Genomic DNA, 13,772 nt, shown 5'->3' on the forward strand with positions numbered 1-13,772 from the left:
ATCCTGCTGAAAGTAGCCATCAGATGTTACAGGGTACATTGTGCTCATAAAGGGATGGACATGGTCAGCAACAATACTCAGGTAGGCTGTGGCGTTGCAACGATGCTCAATTGGTACCAAGGGGCCCAAAGAGTGCCAAGAAAATATTCCCCACACCATGACACCACCACCACCAGCCTGAACTGTTGATACAAGGCAGGATGGATTCATGCTTTCATGTTGTTGACGCCAAATTCTGACCCTACCACCCGAATGTCGCAGCAGAAATCGAGACTCATCAGACCAGGCAACGTTTTTCCAATCTTCTACTGTCCAATTTCGATGAGCTTGTGCAAATTGTAGCCTCAGTTTCCTGTTCTTAGCTGAAAGGAGTGGCACCCGGTGTGGTCTTCTGCTGCTGTAGCCCATCTGCCTCAAAGTTCGCCGTACTGTGCGTTCAGAGATGCTCTTCTGCCTACCTTGGTTGTAACGGGTGGCGATTTGAGTCACTGTTGCCTTTCTATCAGCTCGAACCAGTCTGCCCATTCTCCTCTGACCTCTGGCATTAACAAGGCATTTCCGCCCACAGAACTGCTGCTCACTGAATGTTTTTTCTTTTTGTGCGTGAAAATCCCAGTAGATCAGCAGTTTCTGAAATACTCAGACCAGCCCTTCTGGCACCAACAACCATGCCACGTTCAAAGGCACTCAAATCACCTTTCTTCCCCATACTTATGCTCGGTTTGAACTGCAGGAGATTGTCTTGACCATGTCTACATGCCTAAATGCACTGAGTTGTCGCCATGTGATTGGCTGATTAGAAATTAAGTGTTAACAAGCAGTTGGACAGGTGTACCTCATAAAGTGGCCGGTGAGTGTATATACAGTAGATGACAGGAAGAGTAGACAACACCGAGAAGGTGTATAGTAAAGCGATGTCATAGCTTTAGGAAGAAGCTCAAGTCGTTTCACATTTGCACTAGGTTATTGAAGATAAGACTATCACAAGCATATTGTATTTTGCTGTCATCTGTTGAACAGGACGTATAAATGGAAGGGAAAAGACTAAGCTGAACCCGATAGTCTGGAGAGCTCAGGACACAATGGGAGTTACTCTGCTCCCATTTGAGAAGATCTAGTTCAGCAGAGTCATGATTTAAGGCACAGGAAGTTGCCAGAAACGCGTAGACTGCCACCATTCAGTTTTATATTGTCTGGATGTTTGAATATTTTGTACTTTTAAGGAATCAGCAAGTATTGGTCTTGCGGATGCACTTTCGTCGGACTTTGGGTTTTGCACGGCTGTGACTGGGATTTAGCAGGGGATTGTGTCGCACACAATCGGATTGTGGCGCAGCTGCACTGGCTTTCATGCAACAGAAATCGGGGGGGACGGCCGCCGGACGATCCGACTGATTCAAACTGAATTTAACATTCAAATTGTGTCGCAATATCAAGCACTTACATGCACCGGGAAGAAGAAGGTGAACTCCGGCGGACCTGAGAGGGGAAGCGACACATGCAGGATATCGGACGCACGATCTTAGTGAATTGCGGCAGAGTGCATTATACACGGACAACGCACTTTTGCTGAACTCCTCCGGACGGGTAAGTAAATGTGCCCCATTATGTCTTTCACTGGCACAGCAGGCGCCTGAATGAGTTTGACTCTATAGCTGTTAGCATTAAACATCCGCTACATACCACAATTCCATAACAGCAGAACACTGCAAGCAACCGCTACTATCAGATGTGCCGCCTCACTACAAAATTCCACCATTCTTTTATTCCGAAAACAATTGAACCCTACAACCAGAGAGTGAACAAAGCATTAAAATACCCACAATCCCTTCTGCATGTATTTTTATATTGACTTCTATCTATGTTATGACCTGACACTATGCCTTAAAGGACACCTGTCATCAGGTCTGTGTCACTAGTCCTGTCACCACTACCTGTTGGAGCAGCTCACAAGGATCCCATCCCAGTCTTTATCTAGTAAATTCATACATTAATCATTGTAAAATCATCATTTCTTTATTATGTAAATGAGGTGGGTCACGTGGTCAGAGGCAGTGATGTCACCCCTGTTACCCCTCCCCTCTCCTCCCCCTGCTCATGTCTGTGTGTAATGTATAGTAAAGCATTGCTAGTGTCTGTGCAGCATCTGCTGATATGCTGCATCCTCCTAATACACAGAGACACAGACATCAGCTACACAAGTACCTGACATGTTCTGCTATAACATGGCTGCAGCCTGGAGCTGTTGTATTTTTCACATACACACACACAGGCTGCAGGGGGCGTGGAGCACATGTAGCAGCCATCACAGCATTATACAGGCTGCCAGTCAAGCACTGGGGGTGTGGCTGTGCCTCCCACTCATGAATAAGGTGGACAGCTTGAATATTCTAATGACTCATTGGACATTTCACAGGTCATTTGCATGAAGCTTTAGGACCTCATTGCTTAGGTTTACAGGCATGTAGAGGGACAATGAAGGGATAGAGGCAATGCTCTCTAATGGCAGTTTATGAAAATATATTTAGCTTAGGGGGGTTATTTTGCCTGACGGGTTCTCTTTAATTTGTATTGTACAAAATCATTTCCCCCTAGGATATTGTATTCTAAATAGCCAAGCACTAAAATGTAATGTTGACTGGACAAAATATGCAAGTGCTCTGTGTGCATTTTATGGATCTATTCATTGGATACTGTAGGGAGATACTCATTTGGCATTGAAATAAGGGAAACCTACCATGAGGATCAGAAGTAGATGTGATGGTAGATTCCTCCTACTGCCTCTGCCCTAATCTGTAATTTAATAATCCTGAAACTGAACATAATGGGGGTCATTTACTAAGGGCCCGATTCGCGTTTTCCCGACGTGTTACCCGAATATTTCCGATTTGCGCCGATTGTACCTGAATTGCCCCGGGTTTTTGGCGCATGCGATCGGATTGTGGCGCATCGGCGCCGGCATGCGCGCGACGGAAATCGGGGGGCGTGGCCGAACGAAAACCCGACGTATTCGGAAAAACCGCCGCATTTAAAAACCGAAAAAGTGTCGCTCGGGAAGCGCTTACCTTCACCTGGTCCGAGGTGGTGCATTCCGGCGCGTTGAGATGATTTTCAGCGCAGCAGCGCCACCTGGTGGACGGCGGAGGAACTACCTTCACAAATCCCGGCCGGACCCGAATCCTGTGCAGAGAATGCGCCGCTGGATCGCGAACGGACCGGGTAAGTAAATGTGCCCCAATTTGTTAAAAACTTTATTTTAGTAATATGTAAATTACCTGCAGAAGCTACTGGGGTGTGTACTATCCTGGAGCTAATGCTACTCCACGCCCCAGTAGCCTCTGCATGTAATCTGCATATTACTAAAATAAAGTTTTTAACAAGTTAGGTTCCATATTATCATATTACAGATTCGGGCAGAGGCAGCAGGAGGAATCTACCATCACATCTACTTCTCATAGTAGGTTTTGTAGGGTAGCCGTTAAGTTACGGTATTATCATTACACACGTGTTCCCTTTGGCAGTGTCCATACAGGATGTGGTAACTAACCCAATCCTATGCACAGGTTCAGCAGAATGTATGTAATTAAACCTACATTGGGACATCTCAATTTATTGTGAAGGTTTTCTTTGACGTTTTTAGCCCATGTGATGAAGTGGCTGAATGCAGCGCAGTGCCTGCTGTGAATACTGCTACAAGAAACACAGTAGACGGAAGAAGTGGAGCAATCAATAGTAAGTGATTGTAGGTGCAGTAGTCTTGGCCTAGACATAAATCCACCACAGGACAAAGAAAAAGACTCAAAACACGAAGAAAACTAGTCCAAGCATCAACGGCAGACTGAAAGGTCTTCTGCTGGTTGTTTATTTCCTGCAGTCCCGATTCTCGACTTCTTTGATTGTATTTTACCGGTGAGTACACTGCGCCTTCACAAGCCCCCCCATCTAAATAGAAATCTCTTATTATCGCCCCCATGCGATGACAATGTGTAATTATGTAGAACATGGATGTATAAATAGTGGTTTGATATTGAAAAGAGGTAAAAGTTTGACATCCAGAACAATTCCCTTTATGGGAGGTGATTCATACATCACCCGGCCAGATGACTAACACCATCTCCGATTACTAAGCAAAACCTCCCAACCCCGACCAATGACAACCAGCAACGGGAGAGCTGACATTACAGCAATTTCTGTAAATCCTCTTTCAGTTTCTTGCTGGCAGATGCCTGGACATTTCCCTGACATCAGCAGTGGAAATATCCCAGGCGTGGTGGTGGATATAACCAGTGAAGGGCAAAGAAGACACTCAGCGGGGGCTTGTTTCATGCTAGAAGAGCAAAGCGAGAGAAATGAATTTCTTGATTTTTGGTCAACCAATTGTATTGGTTTTTAAACTGTATATTCAGTGCTCATATGTAGATGTGGCTTTAGTGTACTACTGACCATAATCCTTAGGTAAAAGTTAGTTTTACCCCTTTGCTCCTATTCAGCTTGCATCCTTTTGCCTTAAGAATTTGTATTGCATTTACCATCTTTGTGATGAGCTCTTGAGACTATTCTTCTATGTTCAAATTCTATTGTCTTCATCTATGATTTTTGCGCTTTGACGCTGGGTGGGAATGTCTACAAGTTGTCTATTCACTGCTTCGGGTGGGCCACACAATAGGTAGAGAAATCTTGAAAGGGGTTTTATTGTCAGGGTCCCACTGTCTCTGTCTGTGCTACATGTCCGTTCCCAGATCCAGCGTTACACTTTCATTTTAACTGAAGCACCATTACATTTTCATTTTAGCTTCAAGGATAGGACTGCAGCTCTGGATGTGACTGGAGTATAGGAAATGATATCATGGCAAAGATAACACTGCAACTCTGGACGTGACTATCAGAGATGATATAGCTGCACATGGATGCTCTGGTCACATCCATTGCTGCAGTCATCTCAGATAATATAAAGGTAGATAGATGAGTGGAGCCCTGGAATATAAAAAATTATACAATGGATAGCTGAGTTCAGTTCTGAATGTAACTTCAGTATCAGAGATGACCTAATGGCAGATACAAGACTGCTGATCAGTATGTGACTGGAAATCTGAGATGATCTAATGGCAGATATAATACTGCTGCTCTTAATGTGACTGGAGTATTAGAGATGATATAATGGCAAGGATAAGGCTGCAACTCTGGATGTGACTGGAGTATCAGAGATGACCTAATGTCTCTACATTAGAGATGATATAATGGCAAGGATAAGGCTGCAACTCTGGATGTGACTGGAGTATCAGAGATGACCTAATGCCTCTACATTAGAGATGATATAATGGCAAGGATAAGGCTGCAACTCTGGATGTGACTGGAGTATCAGAGATGACCTAATGCCTCTACATTAGAGATGATACAATTGGCAAGGATAAGGCTGAAATTCTGGATGTGACTGGAGTATCAGAGATGACCTAATGCTCCTATAGGTTACTAACCGTATTTTGGAGAGCACGGGTTGAAAATTTCTACTCAAAACATAGTCCATGCCTATGCAAAACTTGATTGTAAATGTGACATTATGGATTCATTTGGAGGACATACACAAATGCATACACTTAGCTTTATATGTTAGATATGTACGTGTCTTTGTTTTATATATGATGGCCTTTCATCACATCCATCATCAATTGTTTAAAATTTTTTATGATGCTCTACTTTTTAGAACCTTATAAACGGATGAGAGAACATATCACATTTCTTTGAAAACAACACCATTTCCCCTTTCTCACAATCTATATATACATAAATTTCGGAAGGAAAGTAATAGCTTTATTGTTGCGGCTGAGAAGTTGTCAGGTAACAGCGATTTCTGCCTCAAAACATTTCCAATAATGGAATCTGACAGAAGATAGCAAAAAAAACCGAATGAACCTGTAAATACCCTCAGATATCGCCGTGACACAGTGGCAGCGCACAAGAGGAGCGCCAGAACAATGACTGTGCGAAAGCCTTCGGAAAATGTTAATTTGTTTTTTGGAAGCTGAGCAGGTGATATATTAGAAATGGTACAGGGTATTTTGCATTAAATTATGTGGAAGAAAACACAGCATGATGGAAGTACAAAAGCAATGTACGGGAAATACAGCCAATTCATGGAGATTATGTGCTACAGAATGCAGGAGGAAATACAAAGATACAAATACTGGCACAAGGTTGTCACATTTACAGGTGTCAGGTGAGACCAGGAAACTTCTACCACCCACTTCAGTTAAAGGTATTTTTAGGAAATATTTATATATCAACCACTCTTAAAGGAAATCTACCATCAAAGTCAAGCATGGATAATCCAGGGACACTTACTCATAGACCCAGGCAACGTGACTGTGGTAATCATCTTACATCTGTTATCCATGGCCTCCTTCCTTCTAAAATCAACTTTAAAAATTATGCTAATGAGGCTAAGGGGCTACCCTAGCCCCTCTGTGATCTGGCTTTACAGACTTTCTTACCCTCCCTACTGCTGACAGTGTAACAGTCTGTAAAACAAGATACCAGAGGGGCTAGGGTAGCCCCTCAGGCTCATTGGCATAATTTTAGACTCTATACAACGATTTTGCATCTTACTTGATCTGAAAGTTATTTAGCTGCTTGACAACAAACTGGTAATGGTTTATTAGTTCCATTTTTGCTGACAGGTTCCCTTTAAATGAGCAAGGGTCTAACAACAGGCAACCCCCAAGTGTTTGCAATTGCTACAGCCTCAACTAAGGGGAGCCTGATGAATTGACGAATATCTAAGAAACAGTTAGGTCTGAAAAGCTGCTGCTTGTAGGGTCGCGTGAGATGTGGCAGACCCCTTGAAAATGTTTTACACTTTGAGGGAGATTTAGATCTGTTTTAGTTGCCCATGGTATCCAATCAGAGCTCAGCTTTCATTTTTGAAACTGCTGTGAAAAAAATTAAATTTGAAAACTGATTGCTAGTGGACGGTTGCCTCGAGCAACTAGAACGGTTTTGTTCTCAGAGACGGCTGATAAATCTCCCCCTATGTCTTCAGTCATCAGTGAGAACGTCCACCCCAGAGTGAATAGTAAGTTCCTTACCTGTCTTATTTCTATGGGGATCATTCTCGTGCGCTGTCCTTCCTTTCCGTGAGGCGGCCATGTTTTCCGGATTCAGCTGATTCACCATTATCATATCATTCAGTCTTTGTTGCAAAATTAAATAGTTTTCTGACAATCTGGAGATCTAAAGAGATGAAAAACGTAATGTTCTGAAAAATGTACAGAAACCCATGTGTACATCAAGGGCCACAGTTGTAAAATTTGATAAATAAAGGGGATTCATTAAAAGCATTTACCCGATTGATAAAAATTTGTGGCACCGGGCCTAAGGTAGTTGAATAAAATTTTGATTGATACTCATCCAACAACGCTCCAGTTCCCACCACTACTTTCTGGTTTCGGACATATAGGAAATTCCCATTTAGACAGTGATTGGCTGAGGAGAGTCACTGCTGCCAACCAATGATTGGCTGAGGGGCAATCCAAGGCATTTCTTGTGTGTAGAGATGAAACCAGAGAGCGGAGACCAGTGGCGAGTCCAAGTGATGGAGAATTGTTGAGGTGAGTTGAATTTTTGACCTGCTCTACAATACATTTTTGTCTTGAGGAAAAACCCCTATACAGGCAGTCCCCGGGTTACGTACAAGATAGGTTCCTTAGGTTTGTTCTTATGTTGAATTTGTATGTAAGTGAGAACTGTATATTTTATAATTGTAACCCCAGCTAAATTTTTTTGGTCTCTGTGACAAATGGATTTTGGAAATGTTGGGTTGTCATAAGAAGCAAAATTAACAATAAAGCTTCATTACAGACGCCTGTGATAACTGTTATAGATTATTGTAGTTTAAGGCTAAAGTATAGTAAATTACCAACACCCAGAGGTCCGTTTGTAACTAGGGGTCGTCTGTAAGTCAGGTGTTCTTAAGTAGGGGACCACCTGTAATGCCATTATCTAACATGAACGACATAGTTTTTCGGCAGTATACATTCCTTGTTAATGCATCTGCAAAATAAAGAGGGTATGATTTCTTATTTTATAAGTCAATGGGGCAGTTTCTGAGGGCCCAAAACCAAAGTGGACTGATTAAGCACACATGGCTATAGTGGTTTGTATGAATAGCATTAACTTCGATAAGTGGAGGACCTGAAGGTAACTGAAGAGTATGTGTTAATTTTTTAGAAGTGGGCTGTTGTCAGGGAAGGGGGGCAGACAGGAATTTAACTGAGGTGCCCCAGGTAGAGCATTAGTGATGGGTCGTTCGCGAACAAGCCTGCTCATTCGCATTAACGACGTGAGCCGGCTCAATAAACCCCGCCCTAAATGGCTCACCACGCCCCCTTTAACACAATATAATCGGGTTAAAAGTGGTGTGTTGTGTGGTGACTGACTGGCCTGTGGCTCCCTATTATATACTTGATAGGGAGCCGTTTAGGAGGCAGAAGAGCCGTCTCTTCTTAGTGAGCAGAGCCTAATGAGGCAGCTCACTAAGAAGAGCCAGAATTCCCATCACTACAGAGCATGAGACAGGAGTCCTAAACATTGTAACTAGGGGTCGTCTGTAAGTCAGGTGTTATTAAATAAGGGACCGCCTGTATATTCTACAGGATTTTATGCTGCCAATTACTTTACCTTTTACCAGGATAGTTCTTACCTGCTCTGTAAAGAATGCCAGATCTTCCATTTCCTGTAAGACACTTCCGCTACTTTTGACATTGGGTTCCGATGAGTTAGATTTGTTTGGTAATTTCCCTTCCTTCTTTAATCTTTCCCGGTCTTTAAATCCACGGTAGTTACTCTGTATAACAATGGCGGCGTTCTCTTTATCTTCTGGATTTTGAGGATGTCCATTGCTCTCCATCTCATCATCAGTCGTGGAGGTTCTTTCACTGATTCCTTGATGGGGATCCTTTTGGTTGGTGTTGGCTGAAGGTTCAGGTTTTGGATCCTTTTCTCTCTCCTCTTTCAGTTTCTTCCGCTCTCTGTGACCACGGTAGTTGCTTTGGATGACTACGGCAGCTTTGTCCTTATTTTCATCCATGTCTAAGTCCCTTTGTTCTTCTTCCACTTTCATCACATCTTCTTTTTCGTTATCCAGTGGTTTGTTATTGTCTTCATTTTGTCTTTTTTGGCGTTCTTCTTTTATTTGCTTCCTTTGTTGGTGTCCACGATAATGACTTTGAATAACTACGGCTGCTTCATCTTTACTTTTATCTTGATTGTTGTTGTTACCTCCAGTTGTCTCCTCTGGTTTATTATTCTGTGTCAATTCGTTCGTCTCATCCTCTTTATCAGTCATTGTCTCTTCACTAGGATTTAGACATTGCTTTCTCCTTAGTGAGTCCCTGCCAAAATAGTATCGTGTGGATGTATTAGATGTTGGGAATATATTATATGTGTTAAATTTCCATAACTTAAAGGGGTGGGTTTAAAAACACAATGGGGCACATTTTCTAAGGGCCTTGCACCATTTTTGTCGGACTTTGCATGTTCTTTTTGCACAGTGCCACATTTTGGATGCAGGTGACACTTTTGTGTCGCGGCTGAACTAATCATCAGGCGACACAAATTATGGGGTGTTCAGATGCTCAGTTGGAAAGTGCACCAAAGTTAAAGGTGCACCAAAAAAAAAGAAGTTGCACTCTGTCGGAGCAGTGCAGGGAATACCATATTCATGCAGAACGTGCGTCAGAAATCCTGAATCTGGCGCCCCCTGCACTATACATAGGCAACTGCACATAGTACAGACTGCACTGTTCTTAGTAAATCTGCCCCAATGCTTTTTTATTAAGCATCTGGCTAATTGCTGAGGCTCTTACTTCCAATGACCATGTGTTGAAAGTGTTGAGGTTCCTTGGACCAATTCTACATCAACCCTCTAAGGAATAGACTCAAGTAACCTCTGAATTGGGCTGTCTGCTGCTTGTCCTCTAGGGTCTGGTTAGAACCTGGGCCTACTGGAGGATCCTCTGGTACTCTGGTGAGCGAGTCCAACACTGGTCTCTGCTGGGAACTCAGCTGCCATTAGGGGCCCATAAGTTAGATCTTACTAATATGAAGAGACCTGTCGATAAATTAAACTTTATTCTTGGGGAAGGGGGGTGCTGATAAAGATTTTGAATTGGGCTTCAAGTTACACCTCTGAGAAACACTGATTTAAATGCTGGCTTTTTAGATTAATTATCTTAATTATAACATGTGATTTTCATATTGGGCAACTGTCTATCCCTAGGGTAGGTCATCAATATCAGTTCATGGGCATCCAACATACGGGACTACACCTTTTAGCTGCAATGGCCAGCAGATCTTTACAATATGTATAGTGTTTGAAACAGACAGCTCCATACACTGTATAGTGGTCATGTTAGGGTACTGCGGCACAGCCCTTTCAACAATGTGTTGTGTTTTTTGTACTGTAGTTGATTTACAGAATAGAAAGAAAAACAATGCAACTGCTAAAAATGTGCAATAATTTTACCAATTAACCTAATTTCATACTTTTTTCTCTGAAAACTCCTCCGCTCCTTATATCCCCGATAGTGAGATTGGATTGTAGTTGCAGCTTCACTCTGTTTTTTTTCTCCCATTTTCTTCCTGACTAAGTATCCCCTGGCACCTGGAATATATCATACAGTACATACATGGTAAACCATGGAATCAAAAGAAGACAAAAATGTTTTGTATAATAAGAACCAACTCCATACATACAGGCCTGAAACTGGATAATGAAATTTTCCATCTTTTCCGATTTTGCATGAATTTCCTTTCGCACTGCGTGGCCTCTGTAAGCTGATAGATATGAAATAATGTAATATTATATTATAGTTTAGTTGTAATTTTCTCTATTTTGCATAAATGATAAAATAATGGGGCACATTTACTTACCTGGTCCATTCGCGTTCCAGCGGCGGCTTCTCGGACGAGCGTTCGGGTCTTCCGGCGATTCATGAAGGTCCTGCGCCCGATGTCCACCAGGTGTCGCTGCTGCGCAGGTCCACCGAGTAGCGTCGGAGTTCACTGATCTCTTCCTGGTGCATGTACATATATGGCGCTTGCGATCAATTTGTTTTTTTTTTTAATGCAGTGGTTTTTCTGAATCAGTCGGGTTTTCGTTCGACCACGGGAAAACGCTAATCGGGCCCTTGGTAAATGACCCCCATTATATAAAGTATACCAACTACTGACCATATAAAAATCTAACATCAAAATGAATCATGATAAACCAGGGACACTTACTCATAGATCTTCTTATATTTGTTATACATGGCCTCCTTCCTTCTAAAATCAACTTTTAAAATCAACTATAGCCCCTCCATGCTGCAGCTTCACAAGCTGCTACACTGCGCTTCACTTCACTTCACCCTCCCGCTGTGTGCTCCCACTGCAGCACTTAGGGGTACTGGTTACACATTCAGAAACCCTTTATACTCATTAGCATGATTATAAAAGTTGATTTAAAAAGGAGGACATGGATAGCAAATGTAAGAAGATTACTACAGTCACGGTGCTTGGGTTGACAAGTAAGCGTCCCTGGTTTATCACGGTGGATTTTGCAGGTAGATTTTCAGATTTGTTACACTGTTGAATATATTGACTAGGCAAAAATAAAGCTAAAATATCTTATATCAAGTGTTTGAAAGAGTTTTGAGACACTTTTATGACTTGCAAACTATAAGGGCTATGGCCTTGTGGTGAAGGGATGTGGCACAGTGAGCCAGAAAATCATGCCACTTAATAGACGCTAAACTGTGCACATCTTGCAAGTGATTCACATATTACTTAGCCCTCTTACATTGTTTTAATCGCCTTATGCCAATCACTTGGCAGTAGGGAATTTCGGAAAATTTTAGACAGCACAGCAATAACAGATCTGGTACACAATTATTTTGTCAAGCTTAGTCTGCATTCACACAGCTGTTGCCCGCCGTACCATAGCACGGTGGGCACCCGGCGGCGCCGGGGTGAAGATGAGGAGGTGGAGATTGCTGCTCACCCCTGCCCCTCTCCATAGAGATATATGCCGCACGGCGCCATATGCCAAGAAAAGATACGGCAAGTCCTATCTTTTCACGGGGTATGGGGCGGTACTGGCGCTGTGCGCCCATTGCCATCTATGGGGGACATATATCGGCTGTACATACGCTGGCCGTATATATACGTCCCCAGAACGCCGTGTGAATTCAGCCTTAGTTTGGATTGCGTCTACATTCATCCAGTTTATTATACAGGATGCATTATCTATTTTTTAGAAAAACAATACTTTATTCCAATGATGTCTGTGTCACAGGTAACACTTTTTAGGTGGTTGCTTTCAGAGAGGAGTATTCGGATCCATACATCATCCTGGAAAGCTGCTTCATTTGGAGCCTTGTGCTGAAAAACTTCAGCTTATTTTATTGATTTTAAGCTGGGTTTAAAAAATAAAATGCTTTAGTCGATCAATATTATAACCCTGCAGCGAGATCGGATAGTGTGTGCCTGACTTAGAGGAATACTCCGTCACACACGGCCAGCAGCATGGAGGTGCTAATTCATTGTGTGCGACATAACTGCACTTCACCAAGATTAAGTTTTTAGCCCCCGTCCTCCTTTCTTCCATGTACAGTTCAGAATCTCTAAAAGACTGAGGAACTCGAAGAGGTTGAGGGAGGTTTTCCCTGAACTCTTACATTGAACTCTGATCAGGTTTAGCAGCCATTGACTTGAATATGGAGCATGATAACTCAAAAACAAAAAACATAAAAATTGATTAAATAAAGTCATGAAAACTTTTATATAACATCCAACAGGGGTTACCACCATCTACTAACTGACCCAACCCTGACCTCTCCATCTCGGTTTGTGGGATCACTATAGCACCGAGGCAGTAGTCCGCTGTCTTGGGGTTGTGCTGGACTCTGACTTCTCCTTTGCACCATAGATTCAATCTCTTGCTGGCTCTTGTCGCATGCATCTCAGAAACATCTCCAGAATATGCCCAACAAAATTGGTTCTCACTCTCATCTAGACCACTGTTAATCCCTACTAATGGGTCTTTCACTCACTCTCCACTGCAGCAGCCAGGCTTGTCTTTTAGACCAAACGCTACACAGATGTCTCCAGTCTGTGCCAATCACTGCACTGGTTGCCTGTCTCCTTCCGAATAAAGTTTAAAACACTTTATAACCCTCATCCACAAAGCTCTGCACAATGCTGCACATACCTCTCCTTTCTTAACTCAGTCTATCACCCAACCCGTGCTCTTCAATGTGCCTGTGATATTTGATTAATCTCTACCTTAATTTGAATTTCTCGCTCACATCTCCAAAACTTTTCCCAGGCTGCACCAATTCTCTGGAATCCTCACACTCTCTGGAATCCAAAGACTATCAAACTGATACCCAATCCCCAAAGATTCAAACATGATCTTAAAACCCATCTCTGGACACATCACATTTCCTAACTGCATAAAACTTCAACTCATAGATAGATAGACAGAAGTCCAGCAGCACTAAAAAGCATGATAATACTATGGGCCACATTTATCACTTTTGTGCGCCTAAGTGTAGTAGTTACGCCTAAATTCTGGCGCACTGTTTTGCCAGAATTATCACAAGCTACAACCAACTGTGATAAGGTAATTTCCTGCCTCTTATTAATCACTTTACTTTAACACAGTTTCAGCGCAATGTTAGATTCGGGCACTTACATGTCATCCTGCTACAAGCTCCTCTCTGCTTCTCCCACAGCCC

The 13,772-nt window shown here is 42.6% G+C and overlaps 1 protein-coding gene across 5 annotated transcripts in view; it reads right to left on the minus strand.

Annotated features, from left to right (window-relative positions):
* The window catches only part of MYO3A (myosin IIIA), a 121,482-nt gene that overhangs the window by 12,272 nt on the left and 95,438 nt on the right, over positions 1–13,772 (minus strand). For all 5 annotated transcript variants that reach the window (XM_072154122.1, XM_072154120.1, XM_072154121.1 and 2 more), the window contains 4 exons: positions 10,750–10,830; positions 10,540–10,657; positions 8,696–9,386; positions 7,083–7,227 (listed from right to left, as the gene is read on the minus strand). In XM_072154122.1, coding sequence (XP_072010223.1) covers positions 7,083–7,227; positions 8,696–9,386; positions 10,540–10,657; positions 10,750–10,830 — 1,035 coding nt within the window. The remainder of the gene's footprint in view (positions 1–7,082; positions 7,228–8,695; positions 9,387–10,539; positions 10,658–10,749; positions 10,831–13,772) is intronic.

This window comes from Engystomops pustulosus, chromosome 5 (assembly GCF_040894005.1).
Source record: "Engystomops pustulosus chromosome 5, aEngPut4.maternal, whole genome shotgun sequence".
Taxonomy (NCBI): domain Eukaryota; kingdom Metazoa; phylum Chordata; class Amphibia; order Anura; family Leptodactylidae; genus Engystomops; species Engystomops pustulosus.